General features: G+C 59.7%; 1 protein-coding gene across 1 annotated transcript; it reads left to right on the top strand.

Moving 5' to 3' along the window:
- On the top strand, positions 1-23,846 carry SNRNP200 (small nuclear ribonucleoprotein U5 subunit 200). Its single transcript, XM_076358765.1, has 45 exons — positions 1-60; positions 1,379-1,542; positions 1,977-2,148; positions 2,428-2,620; positions 2,895-2,950; positions 3,565-3,663; positions 3,970-4,122; positions 4,619-4,718; positions 4,908-5,044; positions 5,964-6,047; positions 6,281-6,454; positions 8,301-8,438; positions 8,583-8,738; positions 9,108-9,278; positions 9,544-9,737; positions 10,378-10,501; positions 11,659-11,808; positions 11,994-12,104; positions 12,673-12,804; positions 13,191-13,379; positions 13,928-14,125; positions 14,628-14,780; positions 14,893-14,973; positions 15,295-15,378; positions 16,137-16,243; positions 16,491-16,609; positions 16,885-17,039; positions 17,270-17,459; positions 17,684-17,857; positions 18,486-18,646; positions 18,916-19,143; positions 19,496-19,687; positions 19,772-19,950; positions 20,148-20,299; positions 20,618-20,726; positions 20,929-21,037; positions 21,233-21,422; positions 21,566-21,730; positions 21,981-22,102; positions 22,238-22,381; positions 22,476-22,652; positions 22,741-22,901; positions 23,045-23,126; positions 23,237-23,329; positions 23,452-23,846. The coding sequence occupies exons 1-45, from the start codon at positions 16-18 to the stop codon at positions 23,593-23,595; spliced, it is 6,411 nt and encodes a 2,136-aa protein (XP_076214880.1). The 5' UTR covers positions 1-15; the 3' UTR covers positions 23,596-23,846.
- The last annotated feature ends 287 nt before the right edge of the window (positions 23,847-24,133 follow it).

The raw sequence follows: 24,133 nt of genomic DNA, 5'->3' as shown, positions 1-24,133 counted from the left end.
CGGCCCGGCGGCGCCATGGCGGACGTGACCGCGCGGAGCCTGCAGTACGAGTACAAGGCGGTGAGTGCGGCCCCCGCAGGCCCCTGGGCCTACCCCCCCCCCCCCCCCCCCGCCTCCCTCGCCGGCCCCGTTACCGGCCGGCCCCTGTGTCCCGTGTGTGTGTGTCCCCTCCCCCCCCCGCTGCCCTCTTCCCCGGTGCCGTTAACCCCGGCCGTGCCTTTAAACCCACCCCCGGGTTGGGGCGGCCCCGCTTCCCCCCGCGAAGGCGGGTCTGCCTGAGGAGAGCTCGGCGTAACGGCCTTTACCGGGGCCGGGGGGGGGGGGGCGGGGGTGTTTCTGAGGACTAAACCCCTTTTTTAAGGTTTTTTCCGGTCTTTTTCCCTCAAAAAGCGGGACTTGCCGGGCACCGGGAGGTGACGGAGCGCCCGGGGGCGGGGCGGGGCGGGGGGGGGGTTTAATACCACCCCGGTTAATTAAAATGCGAATTATTTGTGGCTCGAGCACCCTGGAGCGTGTCGCGTTGAACTGCGCACGCGTGACCGTGGATTTGCCGTGGGTCCCCGGTGGGGCTGCCCCCCACGGCGGGACCCGGGGCCCCCGTCCTCAGCCCCACGGCGGGACCCAGGGCCCCCGTCCTCGGCCCCCGTCCTCAGCCCCACGGCAGGACCCGGGGCCCCCATCCTCAGCCCCACGGCGGGACCCCTAGTCCCCATCCTCAGCCCCACGGCGGGACCCAGGGCCCCCATTCTGAGCCCCACAGCAGGACCCAGGGCCCCCGTCCTCAGCCCCACAGCGGGACCCCCGGTCCCCGTCCTCAGCCCCACGGCAGGACCCAGGGCCCCCATCATTAGCCCCACGGCGGGACCCAGGGCCCCCGTCATTAGCCCCACGGCGGGACCCAGGGCCCCCGTCCTCAGCCCCAAGGCAGGACCCCCAGTCCCCGTCCTCAGCCCCACGGCAGGACCCAGGGCCCCCGTCCTCAGCCCCACGACGGGACCCAGGGCCCCCATTCTGAGCCCCACAGCAGGACCCAGGGCCCCCATTCTGAGCCCCACAGCAGGACCCAGGGCCCCCGTCCTCAGCCCCACAGCGGGACCCAGGGCCCCCATTCTGAGCCCCACAGCAGGACCCAGGGCCCCCGTCCTCAGCCCCACGGCAGGACCCCCGGTCCCCGTCCTCAGCCCCACGGCAGGACCCAGGGCCCCCATCATTAGCCCCACAGCGGGACCCGGGGCTCCCGTCCTCAGCCCCATGGCGAGACCCAGGGCCCCCATTCTGAGCCCCACGGCAGGACCCAGGGCTCCTGTCCTCAGCCCCACGGCGGAACCCGCGTTATCTCCCCCCATCAGCCCCCCCGCCCCCTTCTTTCTTCTCCCAGAACTCCAACCTCGTCCTCCAAGCCGACCGCTCGCTGATCGACCGGACCCGGCGGGATGAGCCGACGGGGGAAGTCCTGTCCTTGGTGGGCAAACTGGATGGGACCCGCATGGGGGACAAGGCCCAGAGAACCAAACCCCAGATGCAGGAGGAGAGACGAGCAAAGTGAGTGCGAGCTCAGAGCCGGGGGGGTGCAGAGCCCCAACTTGAGAGCTCTCTTTGCGCGAAAAACGCGCTGGGCGATTAATTTTTCCTTCCTGCCTTTGAATAACGCAGCCTTGAGTTGTTTTAGTTGCGTAAACGGGGTAGAATTCGACGGCGGTGGGAATATTTCGTGGCGGACAATGTTTCGGTGGCGTGAGCGGAGGGCTGCGGGCTGAAAACCGCCGACTTGGAAGATGCAGAGACGTTGTTTTCTTCGTTTGGAGTCGCTCGCTCCGCGTCGAGAAGCTAAACCTGAAGCGAAAAACTTAAAAATACCTGTTTTTTCTCCTTTATTTTTTTCAAATAAAAGAGAACGGCCGTACTTCAAGTAGCGGGAGCGGGGCTCTGCCGCGGGGCTGACCCAGGCGCTCCCCCATCCCTGCCCCTCTTTCCAGGCGGAGGAAACGTGACGAGGACAGGCACGACATCAACAAGATGAAGGGTTACACCCTGCTCTCCGAGGGCATCGATGAGATGGTGGGCATCATCTACAAACCCAAGACCAAGGAGACCCGCGAGACCTACGAGGTGTTGCTCAGCTTCATTCAGGCGGCTCTCGGGGACCAGGTGAGGACGGGGGCACCTCCCTGCTCCGGCAGAGGATTCAAAGCCCGTAAGATCTGGCCCTTGGGCGTCTCGGTCCTTCCCCGTAACCCCGTGGGACGGCTCCGCTCCCGTCGGCGCCGGCTTTTGGGCTCGGGGACGTTGCGATGGCGCCTTCGTGGCGGGGGGGGGGGGGGGGGGGCCTTTCGGTGCCTACACGAGGGTCTGGAAATAGGAGGGACGGACGCCGTACCCTTCACGCGGCGATTTTCTTCTCCGTGCCCCGTGTCGTTCCTCTCGCAGCCGCGCGACATCCTCTGCGGAGCCGCCGACGAGGTCCTGGCGGTCCTGAAGAACGAGAAGCTGCGCGATAAGGAGAGGCGGAAGGAGATCGATCTGCTGCTGGGACAGACCGATGATACCCGCTACCACGTGCTGGTGAACCTGGGGAAGAAGATCACGGATTACGGCGGAGACAAGGAAATCCAGAACATGGGTACGGGGACGGCGGTTGTCGTGGGCTGCGGCTTCAGGGACGGGGCTGGCGGGAAGTCGGGTTGCTGGTGCCAAACTCAGCCTTACTCCAGGGTAGCGCTTGCACCCGGAGAAGCCCAAAAAACCCACCCCCCACGTTTGGACGGTTTTCGAGCCCCGAAACCACCTTCTTTTCATCTTTCGGCTGCGCGGGGGCGTGGGCGGGCGGGCGGATCTGTGAACCCTGCGCGCGGCGCCCAGGTTGTCGGATGATTTAACCCCGTTCTCTCTCGCAGATGACAATATCGACGAGACGTACGGGGTGAACGTGCAGTTCGAGTCCGATGAGGAGGTAAGAGAGGAGAGGCTGCGGGGTGGCGGCGGAGCCTCTGCCCTCTCCCCTCGCTCCGAGCCGCTCCCCGGGGGGGGACCGCGTCTGTCCCGTTGTACTCGGTCACGGTGGGAAGCGGGCACTGGCTCGGGCTGGGATGTCTCTGCCGGGAAGGAGAAGCCGGGTTATTTTAGATGCCGCTTCCCGGCTTGGGGAGGGTTTGTCGATTATCCTGCTGATCCGAGGCTTATCGTGAGTCAGTACGACGGGGAAACAGATGGTGATATTTAGATCTCGTGGGGAAGCTTGACAGATCGGGAGGAGGAGAGACGTTCAGATGCGCGGGTTGGAAGCGTTTCACGGAAACGTTCCCTGGGATTGTTTTTTCGGAGGAGAACGATAAGAGAGGCGAAGACGAGATTGGGGGAGGAGGTGCTGGCGAAACCTCTCTGTAGAGAGCAGAAATAACCTTATCCCGTGGTCCTTTGCCTGAACGGCAGCATTAGGTTCCTGTTCAAAGCGCAAGCCAGGCCGTTTCCCCTCGGGAACGAGCCGTCGGATTATTCATTTCTGTCGAGGAAAAGCTGCTCTCTGACGTTGGCGAAAGCCGCTTACCGCAGCTCCTCTTCCAACAGGAAGGCGATGAGGACATTTACGGCGAAGTGCGGGACGAAGCGTCCGATGACGACATGGAGGGAGACGAAGCCGTGGTCCGTTGCACCCTCTCGGCCAACGTGAGTCACCCGAGGAACACGGGGAGACGTGGTTTTGGGGTCGCCTGGAGGAGGGTCGGGGGTCCTCTTGGTCTGCGGTTGGAGTTAAGGGGCGGCGGCGGGCGGAGAGGAGCCTCGGAGCTGTTGTCTGATGGAGGCCAAAAACGAACGTTGATAAAATTAAACAGGGCCGGCAGCTGCCCGGTTGCAGCCGCCGGTTCTCTGCCAGGGGAGGGAGAGGCCCCAGGCGCCCGCCCCGCAGCACAGAGGTCGCGTGCCCGCTTGCCTTCTCGCGGGAAGATAACGTTTTTGTGGGATTTCCTTAAGCTCGTGGCGTCGGGTGAGCTGATGAGCTCCAAGAAGAAGGATCTGCACCCTCGGGACATCGACGCCTTTTGGCTCCAGCGGCAGCTGAGCCGCTTTTACGACGACGCCATTGTTTCCCAGAAGAAGGCGGACGAAGTGCTGGAGATCTTGAAGGTCAGTGGCCACCTGAGCCGCAGGATTGCGGCGGTCTCGGAATACCCCTCCGTCCGGAAGACGGGAATTTGCCCCAACGGCTCCTTACCTACGTTTCTTCAAACGAAACGCGATTGCGGACGGGCCGCGTTTGCCAACGAGATCGATTAAACCGCTGGACTAGGCCGGGCCTAGTCTTAATTCGCAGAAATCTTCTTCTAAGGGGAAGGCGATTGGGTTTTTGTCGGCGTTCGCCGGCAGATCGTCGTACGTCGGGCCTGTTTCCCTGCCCGTTTTGGTGCCGATGTTCGTGTGCGCTGGGCGTGCTGGCTCGCTGGGGAAGAAGGGGGGTCGGAGAGGATGTTGGGGGTATTTTTATCTGCAGACTGCCTCGGGTACCTAACCTCGCGCGTAGCTGCTGTTTAGCTCCGCTTGAGCTCAGTTCTGCGCGAAGCAGGCTTTCTGGTTCCGTGGGGCGCGGAGGTAACCGGTCGTTCCCCCTTTCTTCTCCTCCCAGACTGCGAGCGATGACCGGGAATGCGAGAACCAGCTTGTTCTGCTCCTGGGCTTTAACACCTTCGACTTCATTAAGGTCCTGCGGCAGCACCGGATGATGAGTGAGTGGCGTTGCCTTTAACCGTCCCGCCTTGTTGTTTCCCTGCTGTTCTGACCGCGATTCTAGCGCAACCCGAGGCTTTTTAACTGCCCTCGGCGTTGCTTTGTGAAGCTTGGGCCCTTGTTACTTGCTCCCTTCTTTCGGTTCGACCCTTAACCCCGCCTGCCGTCCCTGAATTTTCTCTCGTCAGTCCTGTACTGCACTTTGCTGGCCAGCGCGCAGAGCGAAGCTGAAAAAGAACGGATAATGGGGAAGATGGAAGCGGATCCCGAGCTCTCGAAGTTCTTGTATCAGCTGCACGAGACAGAGAAGGAGGATCTCATCCGGGTAAGGCTAGAGGGAACCTCAGGCGGGACGAAAGGAGGAACCGTGGGCTCCTTGCCGCCGTCTGGGCTGTGTGTTTTCTTTGCTGTTCGTGAGAGAGGAGCCTGCTGACTCAGCTGGGATCTTGAAACCGTAGGAAACGTTGCTTAGGTGACGGCTGAGACTCAGCCGAGAGGGCGGTATATTTACCGCTTCTCGTTTCTGAGTCGCTCGGATGGCTGCTTTTCCGGGAAAATGTCAATATCCGCAAGCTTCACGTTTTTACGCTGGTGTTAACCGCCTTGGAACAGCGCCGTTTCACCTCGGGGCCTCCTTGGCGCGAGGCTCGCCGCGATAAAACACCCTGGTCACCTCCGATCACCTCCCAGTTAACCTGGGGCTGGAACGTGCCGCTCGACAGGTTTATTGGCACGCAGGGTTGGCTCTGCTCGGCCTTTGGATGATAGCAGTTCCGTGACTTGATTTGGGGGTTGGTTTTTTTGGGGGGGATTAATACCACGTTCCTGCTTTGTAGTTAGACAAAAAAAAAACCAAACCCCAACAACCCGGTTATGTTGATGTGAGGGGCCAGTTTGGCGTCTCCGTGTTCGAGGAGCGCTGCTGGCGCGCGGCAGGCTGGGTTTTTGCTGGGGCACTGCAGGCGTGTGCGCCTTCGCTCCCTGCTTCCTTTCGCCTGCTCTCCTGGAAGGCAAGTTTATCTCCCGGCCTTGGGGGCGCTGGTTTCTACTCCACAAAAATCATCAGCTCCGGTTACGCGAAGGCTGGCGCGCTTGAAATGGCGGCGCGTGGCGCTCTGGTCGCGGGGGCTCGCAGGCGGCGAAGCCGTGTGTGAGAGGAGAGCCTGGCAGCCCGCAGAGGGGGCTCGGCAGCTCTTCCCCCCCCCCTCCCCGCCCCGGGGCTGAATCCTCATCTCTTCGCGCAGGAGGAACGCTCTCGCCGGGAGCGTGTTCGTCAGTCCCGGATGGATACCGACTTGGAGACCATGGATCTGGACCAAGGAGGAGAGGTAAAACTCTTTTGAAGCCGTCTGTTCCTAGCCCTTCCGACAGGCGTCCTCTGTAAGTGCAGAAAGAGTGCTTGGAAGTGGCACGGGCAGGAAGATAGCAAGAATAAGCCCCTGATGTGCTGAAGAGGCGCTTGCCAGTTGGAGGCGGTTGCTTTTCCTTTGGTCCCAGGGTGAAAATGGCAGGAGAGGGTTGTTCTCTAATCCTCGCCCCCTTTTCCCGTTGCTCTCTCCAGGCGCTGGCTCCCCGGCAGGTGCTGGACTTGGAGGATCTGGTGTTTGCCCAAGGTAGTCACTTCATGGCCAACAAGCGGTGCCAGCTCCCCGACGGCTCCTTCCGCAGGCAGCGCAAGGGCTACGAGGAGGTGCATGTGCCCGCCCTGAAGCCAAAGCCTTTTGGCTCCGAAGAGGTAGGTGACCCGCTTTGTTCCCCCTTAATTTAGCACTAGGTGTGTTGAGTGATGACAGATGTCGTCCGTCTGGACCTCTCTAAGGCCTTTGTCAGGGTCCCCCACGAACGACATCCTTCTCTCTAACCTGGAGAGGTGTGGATTTGATGGGTGGACTGTCCGGTGGGCGAGGAATTGGTTGGATGGTCACATCCAGAGGGTAGTGGTCAACGGCTCAATGTCCAGATGGAGACTGGTGACGAGTGGCGTCCCGCAGGGGTCCGTAGTGGGACCGGTGCTGTTTAATATCTTCATCAGTGACATGGACAGTGGGGTCGAGTGCACCCTCAGCAAGTTTGCAGATGACACCAAGCTGAGTGGTGCGGTCGACACGCCAGAGGGACGGGATGCCATCCAGAGGGACCTGGACAAGCTTGAGAAGTGGGCCTGTGTGAACCTCATGAGGTTCAACAAGGCCAAGTGCAAGGTCCTGCACCTGGGTCGGGGCAACCCCCGGTGTCAACACAGGCTGGGGGATGAAGGGATTGAGAGCAGCCCTGCCGAGAAGGACTTGGGGGTACCGGTGGATGAAAAGCTGGACATGAGCCGGCAATGTGCGCTTGCAGCCCAGAAGGCCGATCGTATCCTGGGCTGCATCCAAAGCAGCGTGGCCAGCAGGTCGAGGGAGGTGACTCTGCCCCTCTACCCTGCTCTGGTGAGACCCCCCCTGGAGCACTGCGTCCAGCTCTGGAGCCCTCAGCACAAGAAAGACACGGACCTGTTGGAGCGGGTCCAGAAGAGGGTCACAAAAATGCTCAGGGGATGGAACCCCTCTGCTATGGAGAAAGGCTGAGAGAGTTGGGGTTGTTCAGCCTAGAGAGGAGAAGGCTTCGGGGAGACCTTCTTGCAGCCTACCAGTACTTAAAGGGGGCTTATAAGAAAGATGGGGACAGACTTTTTAGCAGGGCCTGTTGCGACAGGACAAGGGGGAATGGCTTTAAACTAAAGGGGGGTAGATTCAGACTAGACAGAAGGAAGAAATGTTTTACGCTGAGGGTGGTGAAGCACTGGCCCAGGTTGCCCAGAGAGGTGGTGGATGCCCCATCCCTGGAACCATTCCAGGTCAGGTTGGACGGGGCTCTGAGCAACCTGATCTAGTTGAAGATGTCCCTGCCCAGGGCAGGGGGGTTGGACTAGATGGCCTTTAGAGGTCCCTTCCAACCCAAACTATTCTGTGATTCTAAAGTCGTTGCTAATATCGTGACAGACGCTTCCTGGGACTGGAGGCTTTGATGTGGCTGTGACGCCCTCTCAGATTTCTTGAAGAACCGTTATTTTAAGCTGAGAGATTTCACGTGGCTGAAGAGGGTTCCTGATTTCTAGTTTCTCACTTCTGGAGGGCGTATCCTGTGCTGGTGGTTCCCGTCTCGGGGCTCCCCTGCCCCGTTTAGCGGCTTTGCTGAGCCCTCGGCTCTGCTCTTGCTCCCTCCCTGCTGTGATGCGCGGTGCGGGCCAGAGATCTGGCTGATTCGTGGCGTGCCTTGTGATAAATTGCCTCTTTTGACCAGTGCTGGCAGCAGAAACGTGGTCTGATCTGTCCCACCCTGAGAACGTGCTGGGGGTTTGCTTTTCTGGTGGTGTAGCCAGCTATAACTTGTACTCTTTGGAGTGCACGGGCCAGCTAACGAGCCCCGTTTGATCTCTTCCTAACCCGCTCCACGATCCCTGGGCACGGGGCTTCTCCCCCGGCCATCTGGAGACAGCACGACCCTGCTACTCCCCAGGGCATCTCTGAGGTCTCGCACGTGCCCCGCAGCCTGCGAGGTGCTGAAACAAAGGCATTGAGCTTGACGTTCTCCCTTTTCAGCAATTGGTTTCTGTGGAAAAGTTGCCCAAATACGCCCAGGCTGGATTCGAGGGGTTTAAAACACTGAACCGTATTCAAAGCAAACTCTACCGCGCCGCGCTGGAGTCGGATGAGAACTTGCTGCTGTGTGCTCCCACGGTAAGGATCCCGATAGCCGGGTCCTCTGTGACGGGGAATCCGGAAGGGCGATCTGTTTGGGCGGAGAAGGCTGGCGGCTGGCAGGCCAGCCTTGACCCTGGAGAGGGCGCGGATTTGATGGGACGGGTTCTGCTTACGTCCTAGGGCGCCGGGAAGACCAACGTGGCGCTCATGTGCATGCTGCGAGAAATAGGGAAACACATTAATATCGACGGAACCATCAACGTGGACGATTTCAAGATCATCTACATCGCGCCCATGAGGTCCTTGGTGCAGGAGATGGTGGGCAGCTTCGGGAAGGTAAGGAGGGGTTTGGTCCTGCCCCTGCTCGAACCGCAGGTCGGGGAAGATGAGCTTTACTGTGGTGGCTTCCTTAGACTGCGCTTACAGAAGGATAGAAGCTCTGGCAGGAGCTTGTCGGGAGAGGGTGAGTTTGGGTAGCGCCTTTAAATCTCTGTTCGTGTAGCCTGCGCTCGCCGGGCTCTGAGCGCGTGTTGGCAGGGGCTTTGGATGTCGGGGTGGGCTACGAAATCCGCCCGTTTCTTCCAGCGCTGTAGCGGGACAAGTACGAAACTGCCCGCGAGCGTCTCGGGGGGGCCGCGCTGCTCTAACGCCGCCCCGGGGAACGCGCGTTCGTCCGGCTTTAACCGCCCGCGGGCTTCCTCCTAGCGCCTGGCGACTTACGGCATCAACGTGGCTGAGCTGACGGGGGATCACCAGCTGTGCAAGGAGGAAATCAGCGCTACCCAGATCATCGTCTGCACCCCGGAGAAGTGGGACATCATCACCCGCAAGGGAGGAGAACGCACCTACACCCAGCTGGTGCGGCTGGTCATCCTGGTGAGCAGCGCCGGCGCCTGCGAAGCCCCGGCGTGGAAGAGGGGAGGGGGCGATGACGGGCGCTGGGTCTTTCGGCGTTGGCGGTTCCTGAACGTGCGTTAGCGGTTGGAAGATGGGTTCTGGTGGCTTGGCTGTGGGGAGACTCGGGGCTTTGAGCTGTGGGACGAGCGCGCCTCGGTCCCTGCAAGCAGGTCCGCTAAGAAACTAAACCAAAAATGGGTAAACGGAGCCGGTTTGGAGCGGGGATGACTCTGTTCCCGTTTAGGATGAGATACACCTGCTGCACGATGACCGAGGACCCGTCCTGGAGTCTTTGGTAGCCAGAGCCATCCGCAACATCGAGATGACTCAGGAGGACGTGAGGCTCGTTGGCTTGAGCGCCACCCTCCCCAACTACGAGGACGTGGCGACGTTCCTGAGAGTGGACCCGGCCAAAGGCTTGTTCTATTTTGATAACAGGTGATGATAAACAGATTTGATAACTCCTCCTGGAAAGCCGGGAGAGATCTTTACCGTCGGAGGGTGGGTGGCTGTTGAGAGCCGGGGAAGACGGGCCTCCCGTGGAGGCAGTCGAGTGTTTTGTCCGTCAGACGGTGCCAGGGACTCGCCAGGCTACTTTCGGCCTATTTTCCGCACGCGTTTATTTGCTCTTAGATGTGCCGGTAAACGCGTGTTCAGGACTAGAGCAGTTAAAACACAGCGTCAGAACGTGTGCCGGGGTTCCTGCGTTGTCGTACTTGCGAGAAGGTGCTTTAGAGAAGGCGGATAAACTCTGCTGTACCTGTGTGCTGCAGAAGCTGTTTGAAGGAAGCCTAAAATAGGATTACGGTAGTTCCAGAAACACCATTTTTCCTCCCCGAGTGTGTGCGTAGCAAACGGATTCCAGGAAAGAGGAATACCTGTTACCGTCCCCTACTGTTTAATCTAACCGGGCAGAACTGGAAGCCATCGAATCTCTTGAGCAGATTGAGGCACAAAGGAAGGGCATTGAGCTCGGTGGCTCAAAATACAGGATGCCTTTTGACGGGACCTTCGTATCAGCGTTTCTCCGTTCTTCTGCTCTTTTATGGACTTGATTTTTTTTTTTTTTCCCTTACAGCTTCCGACCAGTGCCGCTAGAGCAGACCTATGTGGGTATCACAGAGAAGAAAGCAATCAAACGCTTCCAGATAATGAATGAGATTGTTTATGAGAAGATCATGGAGCACGCTGGAAAGAACCAGGTTTGATACTTTATTGTTCCTGACCCACTTAATCCTTGTTCTTGTCTGTTGCTGGTGAGACTCTTTCGAGCTGCTGTCGCTGCAGAGACGCCGCAGAGGAGAAGAGGGTGGGGTTGGGTGGTTGATGGCAGCCGAGAGAGGAGGGAACACAGTTTTTCCCTCTGTGCCAGCTGTCTGATTAACGTATGACCTGTCCTTCTAGGATGAGGGAGTTCTTGTGACGCTGCCCTACTAGATCAGGAGCTCTGTGCGTGGTTCGCAGGGCATCTGGACTGACTCTAGATCTCTTCCCCACCTTGAACACCAGGAGCGGGTTGGGTCAGGCATCTTTGCCAGCTGCAGCCGTAGCGATTGTTGTGCCGGGTCCTGCACTTCGGCCACAACAACCCCATGCAGCGCTACAGGCTTGGGGAAGAGTGGCTGGAAAGCTGCCTGTTGGAAAAGGACCTGGGGGTGCTGGTCGACAGCCGGCTGAACATGAGCCAGCAGTGTGCCCAGGCGGCCAAGAAGGCCAAGGGCATCCTGGCCTGCATCAGAAATAGTGTGGCCAGCAGGAGCAGGGAAGTGATCGTGCCCCTGTACTCGGCACTGGTGAGGCCGCACCTCGAATACTGTGTTCAGTTTTGGGCCCCTCACTACAAGAAGGACGTCGAGGGGCTGGAGCGTGTCCAGAGAAGGGCAACGAGGCTGGTGAGGGGTCTGGAGAACAAGTCTGATGAGGAGCGGCTGAGGGAACTGGGGTTGTTCAGCCTGGAGAAGAGGAGGCTGAGGGGAGACCTCATCGCTCTCTACAACCACCTGAAAGGAGGTTATAGCGAGGTGGGGGTCGGTCTCTTCTCCCAAGGAACAAGCGATGGGACGAGAGGAAACGGCCTCAAGTTGCGCCAGGGGAGGTTTAGATTGGACGTGAGGAAAAATGTCTTTACTGAAAGAGTGGTGAAACATTGGGACAGGCTGCCCAGGGAAGTGGTGGAGTCACCATCCCTGGGGGTATTTAAAAGACGAGTAGATGAGGCGCTCAGGGACATGGTTTAGTGGGCATGGGGGTGTGGGGTCGACGGCTGGACTCGATGATCTCAGAGGTCTTTTCCAACCTTAATGATTCGATGATTCTATGATTCCTCTCTCAGTGATGGTACCGTCTGCTTGTTTAACAGGTGCTGGTGTTTGTTCACTCCAGGAAGGAGACCGGGAAGACAGCCCGGGCCATCAGGGACATGTGCCTGGAGAAAGATACCCTGGGCCTCTTCTTGCGGGAGGGCTCAGCCTCCACCGAGGTCCTGAGGACCGAAGCTGAGCAGTGCAAGGTAACTGCCCGGCCGGGGCTGTTCTGACACAGCGATAGCAGGAGCGCAGCCGCAAAGGTGCTGCCGCTTTGGTGCAGTTTTGCAGCTTTTCCTCTAGGATACGCGCTACCTGCTGTTGCTTCTTTTTTCCCTGGCGTTACTCGGCTCGGGTAGAAAACCTAGAGCTGGTTGTGTTTCTGCTGCAGAACCTGGAGCTGAAGGACCTCCTTCCTTACGGCTTCGCCATTCACCACGCCGGGATGACGCGAGTGGACCGGACGCTGGTGGAGGATCTGTTTGCTGACAAGCACATTCAGGTGATCCTCGCTTCCCGGGAGGAATTACCGCGTTTGGGGTAGCTACTTCACAAGAAATGCTTGAGCCGTGTTTTCCAATAGCCCTTTGGGCAAAATCAAGAGGACCAAGCGTAGCCGACCCCCATCCCGCTGGTGCCCGATGAAGGCAGCCTTGATTTTTCGCGTCAAGAATAGAAACTAAAAGCACACGGCCAGGAGCGGAGAGGGCAAAATCTTCTCCCCTGGGCCTAGCTGAGTGTTTAAAGCTAGAGGTCCGTCCCAGAGCAAGCTGTCTCCTCCACAGTTGCCGCTTCGGCAAAAGCCCATCCAAGCAATTTCCTGGCTGCGTTATAGATGGAAGGCAATGGCTTTTCTCGGAGTCGTGCAGTGAGCTGGGAAATTTGGGCAAAGATCTTGCTGTTTATCTGATCTTCCTCTGCTGAGCTGTCGAGACAGCCGCAGTTCTCAGACTTTGTCCCTTCTGTGCGTGTCTCTCATGTCAGGACCAGCATTTTAGATCCTTTTTTTTTTTTTTCCCCCCCTAGGAAGAGGTTTCTGCCTGGCTTTGATCGCTGTTTTGCTCCTGCAGGTGCTGGTCTCCACAGCCACGCTGGCCTGGGGGGTGAACCTGCCCGCTCACACCGTCATCATCAAGGGGACGCAGGTGTACAGCCCCGAGAAGGGGCGCTGGACCGAGCTGGGTGCCCTGGACATCCTGCAGGTGAAGTTCTGCTAACAGAGGTGCTGCCGGGACCCGGGGCAGGGTTTTTCCTTTCCCCGCTGAGGCACGTTTTTGAGGTCCGCTTTCGTATTTCGACTCGGTGCAGTCGCTCCCTGCTCTCTGCCGTCAGGCTGCCTCGGCTGTTCTGGGAACAGCCCTGCTGTGAGGGCAGAGGAGGAGAAACGGATCAGCAGGAGAGCAGACGAATGATTCCTCTCCCAGCCTCTTGCCCAGACACATCTGAGATATTTCTGTGTGTCTCCTGCCAGCTAGAAGTAACAGCAGACTGAGCAATCTGGCAGTAAAGCCCCGGGACGCGGCGGCAAGGAGAAATCGCCAAGCTAAAAGCTTTTCTGTTTTGCTGACCTCGCTTTCTCGTTTCGTAGATGCTGGGGCGTGCCGGGAGGCCTCAGTACGATACCAAAGGAGAGGGGATCCTCATCACGTCCCACGGCGAGCTGCAGTATTACCTGTCCCTGCTCAACCAGCAGCTCCCCATTGAAAGTCAGATGGTGTCGAAGCTCCCGGACATGCTGAACGCGGAGACTGTGCTCGGCAATGTCCAGAACGCAAAGGCGAGTGCGAATCTTTGCTTTCCCCACGTACACATGCCCCTTGTTGCACCCAGAGAGCTGGTGGGAATTGCAGGGGGCCAAGGGATGATCCGTGTGGGGGAAAAGATGTCGTCGTTGTACGGGAGCAAAGAAACTTGCAACCTTTGGTGCCTGGGGAGCAAATTTTTAAGGGATCTGGAAGGGCAGCCACGAGAGCTACCAGCCTGTAAGGCTGGCCGGCGTGTCAGGCAAGCGGGTAGATGCTTCTGTAATTCAGAGCAGAGTTCTCCACGCGGAGAAGGACACTGGGGGAAAAGTCTGCGTGTGGAGGGTGGGGTTCCTTTGGTTTTTAATTCCTTAATATTTTTCTGGTACCGGGGAAGAGTTGTGTATGGCACTGCTGGGCTCCCAAGCTCTGGTTTAATGTTGACGCGGCGGGATTCGGCTGGGCTCAGCCTGCTGTGTCCTGCGCTAAGCGCTGGGAGCACCGGGCTCCGAGCCGGGACGTCGCCCTCGCTTGCCGTGAGGCGTGTTCGTCGGCTCTTAACGGCGCGTTGGTGTTTCCTCAGGACGCGGTGAATTGGCTGGGCTATACCTACCTGTACATCCGAATGCTGCGCTCCCCCACTCTCTACGGGATATCCCACGATGATCTGAAGGGGGATCCGCTGCTGGACCAGCGCCGCCTGGATCTGGTTCACACTGCAGCCCTCATGTTGGACAAGAACAACCTGGTGAAGTACGACAAGAAGACGGGGAACTTCCAGGTGAGACGGGACCTGGGAAAGGCGCTGTGACCGAGCAGAGCTGGACGGGAGCATCCTCTGGCTGAGAGAAAGGGTGCAAGAGGCATCTTGCCGATTAAATACGGATCCCAGGGAGTGCTGCTGCCTCATTCAGACCTGCTGTCGTGCACGTCTGTGATTCCAGGGGAGCCGCTGGCCGGCACAGAGAGTCCTGGTGTAAAACCTGACCCTCGGTCTGTCACTGTTGTGTGTTTGCTGCTGCCTCCTAAGCAAATTCACGTTCCCGTTGCATTTTCATTGCTTCAGAGGCAGCGAGATGAGAAAGGGGAGGCTGCGGGGTGTGGCATTGTGGTACCAGGTAAAGCAGCTTTCCTGGGGGATTTGTAGCCTGAGAGTTTACGCTTAGCTTGTCTGGAGGCGTCTCCCCTGCTGCGGCCTAGTTCCTGCTCAGCGTCTTCTGTCTGTGCCGTGGACAGTGGGGTGTCTTCCTGCTGCTTCACTCTGGCTGTTGTCCTTGCGGCAGGTGACAGAGCTGGGCCGCATCGCCAGCCACTACTACATCACCAACGAGACGGTGCAAACTTACAATCAGCTCCTGAAACCCACCCTGAGCGAAATCGAGCTGTTTCGGGTCTTCTCGCTGTCCTCGGAGTTCAGGAACATCACCGTGAGGGAGGTATGGAGCCAGACGCCCGTCCCTAGTGAGACAGCCCTGAGGCATCGGTCTTGAAGGCACTGCTTGCCCTGTGAGGGACCGTTCTCACCTCTCCTGCCTTGGTTTTCCGCAGGAGGAGAAGCTCGAGCTTCAAAAGTTGCTGGAGCGAGTTCCCATCCCGGTGAAGGAGAGCATAGAGGAGCCCAGTGCCAAGGTGAGCCCTGCCTGCCCCTTCGAGGGGACTTCTCTGCCTGTCTTGAGGGGAGCGGTGATGCTTGGGAGAGAGCTGTCATAGGAAATGCTCCTTCCCCCCGGGGTGGGTTTCTGTTCTCCTCCCTCTGTGGGACATCCTGGACCGCGTCAGAGATGCTCGAAGAGCTGCGGGTGCTTCTTTGTCTCTGGTTGAGCGCGCTGTCCTGCAGCGTAGGACGGTCAGTCCCCGTTGCTCGCTTCTGTCCTGCCACGCGTCAAAGCCCCCCGGGATCGGGCGCTGGTGCGGAGGGAGCTGAGGGCTTTCTCTGTTCTGCTTCCCCAGATCAACGTGCTCCTCCAGGCCTTCATCTCCCAGCTGAAGCTGGAAGGATTTGCTCTCATGGCAGACATGGTGTACGTTACCCAGGTGAGCGAGGAAACTCTGGGGCCTCTCCGTTTCCGTTTAGGTGTGCGCGGTCCGGCCGTGTCTCAGCCTCACACAAGTATTTGCACCTCGGAAATTTAGTTTGTGGTCATAAATGGCTTTGAAAATAACTAGAGCCGGGAGCGGTGGGAAGGTCTAACCCCTATCAGGATGGGAACTAGATCTTCATCGGACTCTCCAATTTGTAGTCAAAATAATTCAGCGCTAGAGGACTACAGCGTAGGCTTATTCTTCTACCGCAGGGGCCAAGTTCCCAAGGCTGGGAATCAAGTAATCGCTCCACCTGTAGGCGTTTGGGATGAAGGACCTTTTAAGTATAATTCAGCACTTAAAGGGGGCTTATAAGAAAGATGGGGAAAGCCTTTTTACCAGGGTCTGTAGCGGTAGGACAAGGGGTAACGGTTTTAAACTGAAAGAGGGTAGGTTTAGGTTGGATATAAGGAAGAAATGTTTTATGCTGAGGGTGGTGAAGCACTGGCCCAGGTTGCCCAGAGAGGTGGTGGCTGCCCCATCCCTGGAAACATTCCAGGTCAGGCTGGACGGGGCTCTGAGCAACCTGCTCTAGTTGAAGATGTCCCTGCCCACGGCAGGGGGGTTGGACTAGATGGCCTTTAGAGGTCCCTTCCCACCCAAACCATTCTATTGTCACGTGGCTGGGCAGGAAAATGGGTAGAAAGGGAGGAAGAGTTAAACGTGATGATCGCAGCCGAGGCCTGAGAGCCGCTCTCTGTTCCCCCCAGTCGGCTGGGCGGCTGATGCGTGCCATCTTCGAGATCGTCCTGAACCGTGGCTGGGCCCAGCTCACCGACAAGACCCTTAACCTCTGCAAGATGATTGACAAACGGATGTAAGTGAGGTCTCGGAGGTATTTTCTGATTGCAGGCTGGATGCCTCTGGCAGAGGATGAGATTCTTCAGCGTGGCCTGGCTAGGTCTGCAGCATTCGGGAAGGAGAGCGCTCGCGCCTGTCGGGGTGTAAAGGGGCTGCCGCCCGTGGCTGGCCGAGGGCTGGTCTTCGGCAGCGTGGGGAACCTCGGTGCTCTGAAGGCTTCGTTTCTGCTTCTTTGCTTGTCTCACCCCGCGGTGTCCTCGCAGGTGGCAGTCCATGTGCCCTCTGCGCCAGTTCAAGAAACTGCCTGAAGAAGTGGTGAAGAAAATCGAGAAGAAGAATTTCCCGTTTGAACGCCTCTATGACCTGAACCATAACGAAATAGGTACGGAGACACCGGGCAAACGCGGCGGGGAGAGGCGTCTTGCCTCTTTGTTCTCCTCTGCCGTGTTTTGACCCAGAAACCGGGGGGCTTGTTCCTTGTCCGATTGAAGGGGCGGAACCGGGTGAGGGTCTTGGTACAGCCTGAGGAGGGCAGAGGCTTTGCCCTGCCGCCTTCCAGCTGCTTGGATTGCCCGTACTGCACACCGTGTTCAGTTTGGGAGCTGTTGGGTCACCCTGTTGTCCGTCTGTCCTGACGGCAGCGCCTTTCTGTTGCAGGGGAACTGATCCGTATGCCCAAGATGGGCAAGACGATCCACAAATACGTTCACCTCTTCCCAAAGCTGGAGCTCTCGGTCCACTTGCAGCCTATTACCCGCTCCACCCTGAAAGTAGAGCTCACCATTGCCCCCGACTTCCAGTGGGATGAAAAGGTGAGCCGTGCGCAGGAGACGATCCGCCCTCGTTAAAGGGCTGCAGCTAAATTATCACCAGGCTAAATCATCACCAGGCTGAATACCGCGCTGGGGGTAGGAGGGCGCTTCTGGGGCAGGATCGCTGTGGGAGGGCTGGCATTCAGCTCCTGGAGGTCTGGAAGTGTGTGTGTGTGTGGGGGGGGGGGGATCTGGACTCTGGTACGAAGGTAACGGCTGCCCTTGCTCAGGTACACGGTTCGTCCGAAGCTTTCTGGATCCTGGTGGAAGATGTGGACAGCGAAGTGATCCTGCACCACGAGTACTTCCTGCTGAAAGCCAAGTACGCGCAGGACGAGCACCTCGTCACCTTCTTCGTGCCCGTGTTTGAGCCGCTGCCCCCGCAGTACTTCATCCGGGTGGTCTCCGACCGCTGGCTCTGTAAGTCTGATTCTGCCAGCAGCGCCTCGGCTGTACGGCAGCCGTTCTCCCTGGGGTCCGAGGGGGTAGTTCAGGCCCTCTCCTAGCGCCGTGCTGGGGGAAAGACTTCTGACATCCAAGAAGGCAGCAGGGCTGGGGATCCCGTTGGCAGAGGGAGCTCGGAGATGAAACCGCTGGGAGTGCTTTCGGGGGGGGTGAAAGCGGTTTTTTCGTGTGTCTGACAGCCTGTGAGACCCAGCTGCCCGTTTCCTTCCGCCACCTGATCCTCCCTGAGAAGTACCCTCCTCCGACGGAGCTGCTGGATCTGCAGCCGCTGCCCGTGTCGGCTCTGCGAAACAGTGCCTTTGAGAGCCTCTACCAGGACAAGTTCCCTTTCTTCAACCCTATCCAGACTCAGGGTGGGTATTGCCTCTGCCTACCTCCTCCAAACTGCCTCTCAGCGAGCCCCGGCCCTTTTGGTACTCGCAGTCCCGTAGCCTTGGTTTTGCGGGGTTTATTCACGTAACGTGAGGAACTTCTGTAGCAAATAGCGTATCCCCTCTGCCTCCCTGAGCCTTAGAGGTTTGACGGCTTGAAATCTTTCCCCGTGGGCCAGAGCGTCTTGGATATATTCCTCGAGCGTGTCAGGCAGCCGGTCCGGGGCTGTCTGGCGGCAGCAGCAGGTTCGCTCCTGGAAGCTGCGTCTGCGCTAACACCGCGGCTCGGGTTCACGGAGCCGCCTGGCCCCAAACTTCTCCATCTGCCCTGCTTGTAGGGATGGAGCTGCGAGCGAACCGAAGCTGCCCAAGCTGTCTGTGGTTTCTCTGCCTGGGCTTAGCCAGGGTTAGGGAATTCACACTGACGAGCTACCGTGACAGACTAGAGCCTGTTTTGCTCAGCGGATCCTGGACTCAAACTCTTAAACAGCCTTTTCTGTAGCTCCTCCTTGCGCGGGCTGTGTTTTCCCTGCCCGTTTCTAGAGCTTTGATAGAAATCCACGGAGATTTCGCTAAGCTGCTCTCTTCTGTGTCGTCCATCTGTCCCCAGTGTTTAACACGGTTTATAACAGCGACGACAACGTGTTTGTGGGTGCCCCCACGGGAAGCGGGAAGACCATTTGTGCCGAATTTGCCATCCTGAGGATGTTGCTCCAGAACTCGGAGGGACGCTGCGTCTACATCACCCCCATGGAGGCCCTGGCAGAGCAGGTAAGCCCGGCATCCTGGGGAGAAAATGGAGCCTTACCCCGGCTTGGATTTGCTTCCTCATCCCCTGTTTCACTTTTCCTCGTCCCTTCTTTGCCGTTAACGTCCCTCGGGACGACTCCAGAGTCTTTTTGATTAATTGCGGTCTCTCTGAGGGAGCAAAGAGACACCGTCCCGCTGCCGACCTGCTGATGTTGGCGTGCGCCTCCAGGGATTTGGCAGGATTTGCTCTAATTTGAGGTCGACAACAGCATCCCTTGCATTTTTGGCAGGTCTTCTTGGACTGGTACGAAAAGTTCCAGGAGCGTCTCAATAAGAAGGTGGTCTTGCTGACGGGGGAGACGAGCACAGACCTGAAGCTGCTGGGCAAAGGGAACATCATCATCAGCACCCCTGAGAAATGGGACATCCTCTCGCGACGCTGGAAGCAGCGCAAGAACGTCCAGAACGTCAACCTCTTCATCGTGGACGAAGTGCATCTCATCGGGGGCGAAAATGGGGTGCGTCTGGGAGGGGGAGGAGGGAGGGCGCTCCTAATTCGAGTGAGGCTCTTCATCCCGTCGGCCTCAGTCGCGGAGCCGCGGTGGGGTGGATGGTTTGCTCACTCCTAATGTCTGGTCCGAGGTTGGCTTTTCCTGCCGGGAGTTTCCCCAAACTGCAGGATGGGCTGGGAGAGGAGGGCCGTATCCTTTGGGGGAGGCTCAGGAGTGGTATCCCCTGGGGTCTCCGTTGGGCGAGGGTGCTTGGGCTGAAAGTGGCCGGAACCCAGCCAGGAGAGGCGGCCGCCGCCGCGCGGAGAGCTCGGCCGTTCCTCTCCTGTTCCCGCTACAACCTGCCCTCTCCCGCCCGCAGCCGGTGCTGGAGGTCATCTGCTCCCGCATGCGCTACATCTCCTCCCAAATCGAGCGACCCATCCGCATCGTGGCCCTCAGCTCGTCCCTCTCCAACGCCAAGGACGTGGCTCACTGGCTGGGCTGCAGCGCCACCTCCACCTTCAACTTTCACCCCAACGTCCGCCCTGTGCCCCTGGAGCTGCACATTCAGGTAGGGTTTCGGGCAACCTCATCTCCTTCTCCCTTCTGCCTGGTTTCCAGACAGCGTCACTGCCTTGCTCCTCTTCCCCTGCAGGGCTTCAACATCAGCCACACGCAGACTCGCCTGCTCTCCATGGCCAAGCCCGTCTACCACGCCATCATGAAGCACTCGCCCAAAAAGCCGGTCATCGTCTTCGTCCCGTCCCGCAAGCAGACGCGGCTCACGGCCATCAACATCCTCACCACGTGCGCCTCGGATGTCCAGAGGCAAAGGTAACGGTGCCGTGGCCTGCGTCCCTCCTCTGACGGAGGCGAGGGCAAGTTTTTCGGCCGTTCCGCTGAGGGCTGAGGGACAACTAGCGATAGGAAATGGTCTCGTTAGATGTCACTCGGCCATCCGCTGGGACATCGGGGAGGGACGGGCTTGCTGGGCCTGGCAGCGGTCTCTTTACTCCCCTTCTCTCCGGCAGGTTCCTGCACTGCGCAGAGAAGGATCTGGTGCCCTACCTGGACAAGCTGAACGACAACACTCTGAAGGAGACGCTCGTGAACGGGGTGGGCTACCTGCACGAGGGGCTGACCGCCATGGAACGGCGAGTGGTGGAGCAGCTTTTCAGCTCCGGTGAGTGGGGTGGGATGAGGACACACCGCTTCTTCGACCTGTAAAACTCTCTTCCCCGGGGCTTGGCAGCGCCCGCGGTCTTTGGACTGGAGGTAACAGCTTGCCCAAGCCTCGCGTCACTTCTCTGCCTCCCTGGTCCAAAAAGGCTGCGATCTTAAACTTCACCGTCTCTCCTGGACCCCTCCCCATATGCCGAGACCCGTCTGCCCGAGCGCAGAACCCCCAGATCTTTCTCTTCCCCCCCCCCCCCCCCCCGTTTCTGTGACCCGGAGAGGCGCTTTGCCCGCGGGCTGACTGCTCTCCCCGCGCACCTTTCAGGTGCGGTTCAGGTGATGGTCGCCTCCCGCAGCCTCTGCTGGGGTATGAACATCGCCGCTCACCTGGTGATCATCATGGACACGCAGTACTACAACGGCAAGATCCACGCGTGAGTGCGTTGCGCCGTCGGGCCGGACCGGCCGCGGCTTTCCTTGGCGTCCACCCGCCTGCTGGTTCAGGCTGCGCTGAGCACGAGGGAACGACGCCCTCATCCCAAAGGGCTTCGTCCCTGTCCGGGCGGAGGCCGGGAATCGCGGGAGAGCGGCGGTAGTTTTCCGAGGAGCTTCGTTAACTCTCTCTCCCTCTCCCAGGTACGTGGATTACCCCATCTACGACGTGCTGCAGATGGTGGGCCACGCGAATCGCCCGCTGCAGGACGACGAGGGCCGTTGCGTCATCATGTGCCAGGGGTCCAAGAAGGTGGGTGAGGAGCGGGGCGCGGTTTCTGGCCCGCGAACCTCCATCTCCCGCCTGGGGCGTGGGTTTCTTCTCCCAGCTTTGGGCGGGCTGATGCATAACCCTCGCTCGGAGCCTGGCTGCCTGGGAGGTGCTCCAGGATTTTGGAGGCGCTGGGGTTTACTATACCCCATCCCTCTACTCCTGCCCCCGCTGTAGGATTTCTTCAAGAAATTCCTCTACGAGCCCCTGCCGGTGGAGTCGCACTTGGACCACTGCATGCACGACCACTTCAATGCCGAGATTGTCACCAAGACCATCGAAAACAAGCAGGATGCGGTGGACTACCTCACTTGGACCTTCCTGTACCGCAGGATGACGCAGAATCCAAACTACTACAACCTGCAAGGTGAGCGGAGGGGCTCTGCACCGCTGGATACGGGGTTGGAGGACATCGGGGACCCTCTGGCCGGGGGCTCCGCTTTCGCAAGAGCAGCTTTTCTCCGTCCCGGGGAGTTCCTCAGCCCCGCCGCAACGCTGCTGTGCCCGCAGGTGTGTCCCACAGGCACCTCTCGGATCACCTCTCCGAGCTGGTGGAACAGACCCTCAGCGACCTGGAGCAGTCCAAGTGCATCAGCATCGAGGACGAGATGGACGTGGCTCCTCTGAACCTGGGGATGATCGCCGCCTATTACTACATCAACTACACCACCATCGGTAAGGGCTCCGCGGGGGACGGGGACGGCGCGCGAGCGCTCACCGGCGGTCCTGCTCTCTGTCCCCCCCCTCTGCGTCGCTCCCTGTGCCGCGGGCGATGGGCAGAAGGTGCCGGGTGCGTAAAACTCTGCCCTTTGGCACGGGGCTGCGCGTTGTCTGCCTGAAGGCACCTCTTGTACCGTGGGCTTTAATGCTCTCTGGTTTTCCGACACCCCCCCCCCCAATCTCTCCGGCTTCCCCCTCCCCCCAGAGCTCTTCAGTATGTCCCTCAACGCCAAGACCAAGGTGCGAGGGCTGATTGAAATCATCTCCAACGCTGCCGAGTACGAGAACATCCCCATCAGGCACCACGAGGACAACCTGCTGCGGCAGGTGAGCGGCAGCGCGTCGGATCTGGGGCCGGAGGGGGCAGACGTGGGCTCCTGCGGGGTCGGGGGAAGGAAGCTGCCCGCGTTTTCGGCTCTGTGGGGCTAAAGCACCGATGAGGTTTATCGTTTCTCCCCGTAGCTGGCCCAAAAAGTTCCCCACAAGCTGACCAACCCCAAATTCAACGATCCCCACGTCAAGACCAACCTCCTGCTGCAGGCTCACTTGTCGCGCATGCAGCTGAGCGCCGAGCTGCAGTCGGACACCGAGGAAATCCTCAGCAAGGTACGACGGGGGCGGGTGGGAACCCGCTCCCCTCGCCCGCGTCGCTGCGTTGGCGTCAACTGCCTTCTGACCCGTCCCCGTCCCTCGCGTCCAGGCGATCCGGCTGATCCAGGCCTGCGTGGACGTGCTGTCCAGCAACGGCTGGCTCAGCCCCGCGCTGGCCGCCATGGAGCTGGCGCAGATGGTGACGCAGGCCATGTGGTCGAAGGATTCCTACCTCAAGCAGCTGCCTCACTTCACCTCCGAGCACATCAAGCGCTGCACGGACAAAGTAAAGCTTGGGGGAAGCGCCGTGGTCCCGCCCTCGCCCGCCGAGGAGCCCCGGGCAAGTGCAGGGCTGAAAACTTCTTCCTGTGCAGGGGGTCGAGAGCGTCTTCGACATCATGGAGATGGAGGACGAGGACCGGAACGCCCTGCTGCAGCTCTCGGACGCCCAGATCGCCGACGTCGCTCGATTCTGTAACCGTTACCCCAACATCGAGCTCTCCTACGAGGTGGTGGAGAAGGAGAGCATCCGCAGGTGAGGCGGGGAGGGGCGGCGCGGACCCCCTCGGCGCTGTGCCGGCACGGCGGGGGGGGCGGCGGCGGTGCGGACCCCCTCGGCGCTGTGCCGGCGGGACAGGGGGGACGCCCTGACCCTCGGTCTCGGTTCTCTCTGCGCAGCGGGGGGCCCGTGGTGGTGCTGGTGCAGCTGGAGCGTGAAGAGGAGGTCACCGGGCCTGTCATCGCTCCCCTTTTCCCACAGGTACGTGCCAAACCCGGTGACACTGGGGTGGCAGAAGTGCGGGGGGGGGGGGGTGGGATTGTTCCCCCCCCTAACTGCCCCCAGCCCATTAACTCTTACCTCTCCGGCAGAAACGCGAGGAGGGTTGGTGGGTGGTGATCGGCGACTCCAAATCCAACAGCCTCATCTCCATCAAGCGGTTGACGCTGCAGCAGAAGGCCAAGGTGAGCGAAAGCGGGAGGGGGCGGGCGGCCGGCGCCCAAACGGACGCCGTTTGGACGAGCCGGACGGGCGCCCGGTTTCCCCTCCGCCGCCCCCCCCCAACCGCCTACTCTTCACCGCGTAGGTCAAGCTGGATTTCGTGGCCCCGGCTACGGGGACGCACAACTACACGCTGTATTTCATGAGCGACGCCTACATGGGCTGCGACCAGGAGTACAAGTTCAGCGTGGACGTGAAGGAGGCGGAAAGCGACAGCGACTCCGACTAACGCTGGGCCCTGACAGTCCCCGAGGGGCCGCAGCTCCCGGCGAGGATCCCCCCCCCCCCCCCCCTCGTAGTTCAGCCACCAAACCCCAGCCGCGGTAGCGCTTACGTCGCCTCCCTTTTCCGTGTATTTTCCTGGTTTTGTGTGTGTTTTGGTTTGTTTTTTAAGGTGTTGATGCTTTGTACGGTGTTTTTTAGACAGGAGCTGCACGCGGGGAAGCGTGACCGCGGCAGCCGAATAAATCTCGAGACCCATCTTGCCCTCTGCGCCGCTGGGCCTTGGGCTGGGGGGGGGGGGAGAAAACGGGCACGACCGCCTCCGCTTTCCCCCCGAGGCTGTCCCCCAACTCACCCGGGTTGCGGAGCTCGTTTCGCGGAACTAATTAAGGCGGAGTTGGCTTGGTAGCCATTTCTAGGAGCTCTGTGCCGGCGCCGGACCTAAAACATTTCCCCTCGGGGTGTAAAAACCAGCTCCCCGGCGGGGCCTGGCCTCCCGCGCCACCTCGTCCGGCTCCCGGGGGGAGCACCTACACCCCCTTCCG

The sequence above is a fragment of the Aptenodytes patagonicus genome, chromosome 24, assembly GCF_965638725.1.
Source record: "Aptenodytes patagonicus chromosome 24, bAptPat1.pri.cur, whole genome shotgun sequence".
Taxonomy (NCBI): Eukaryota; Metazoa; Chordata; class Aves; order Sphenisciformes; family Spheniscidae; genus Aptenodytes; species Aptenodytes patagonicus.
Note: the sequence above shows the minus strand (reverse complement) of the source record. Positions and strands in the feature narration are given on the sequence as shown.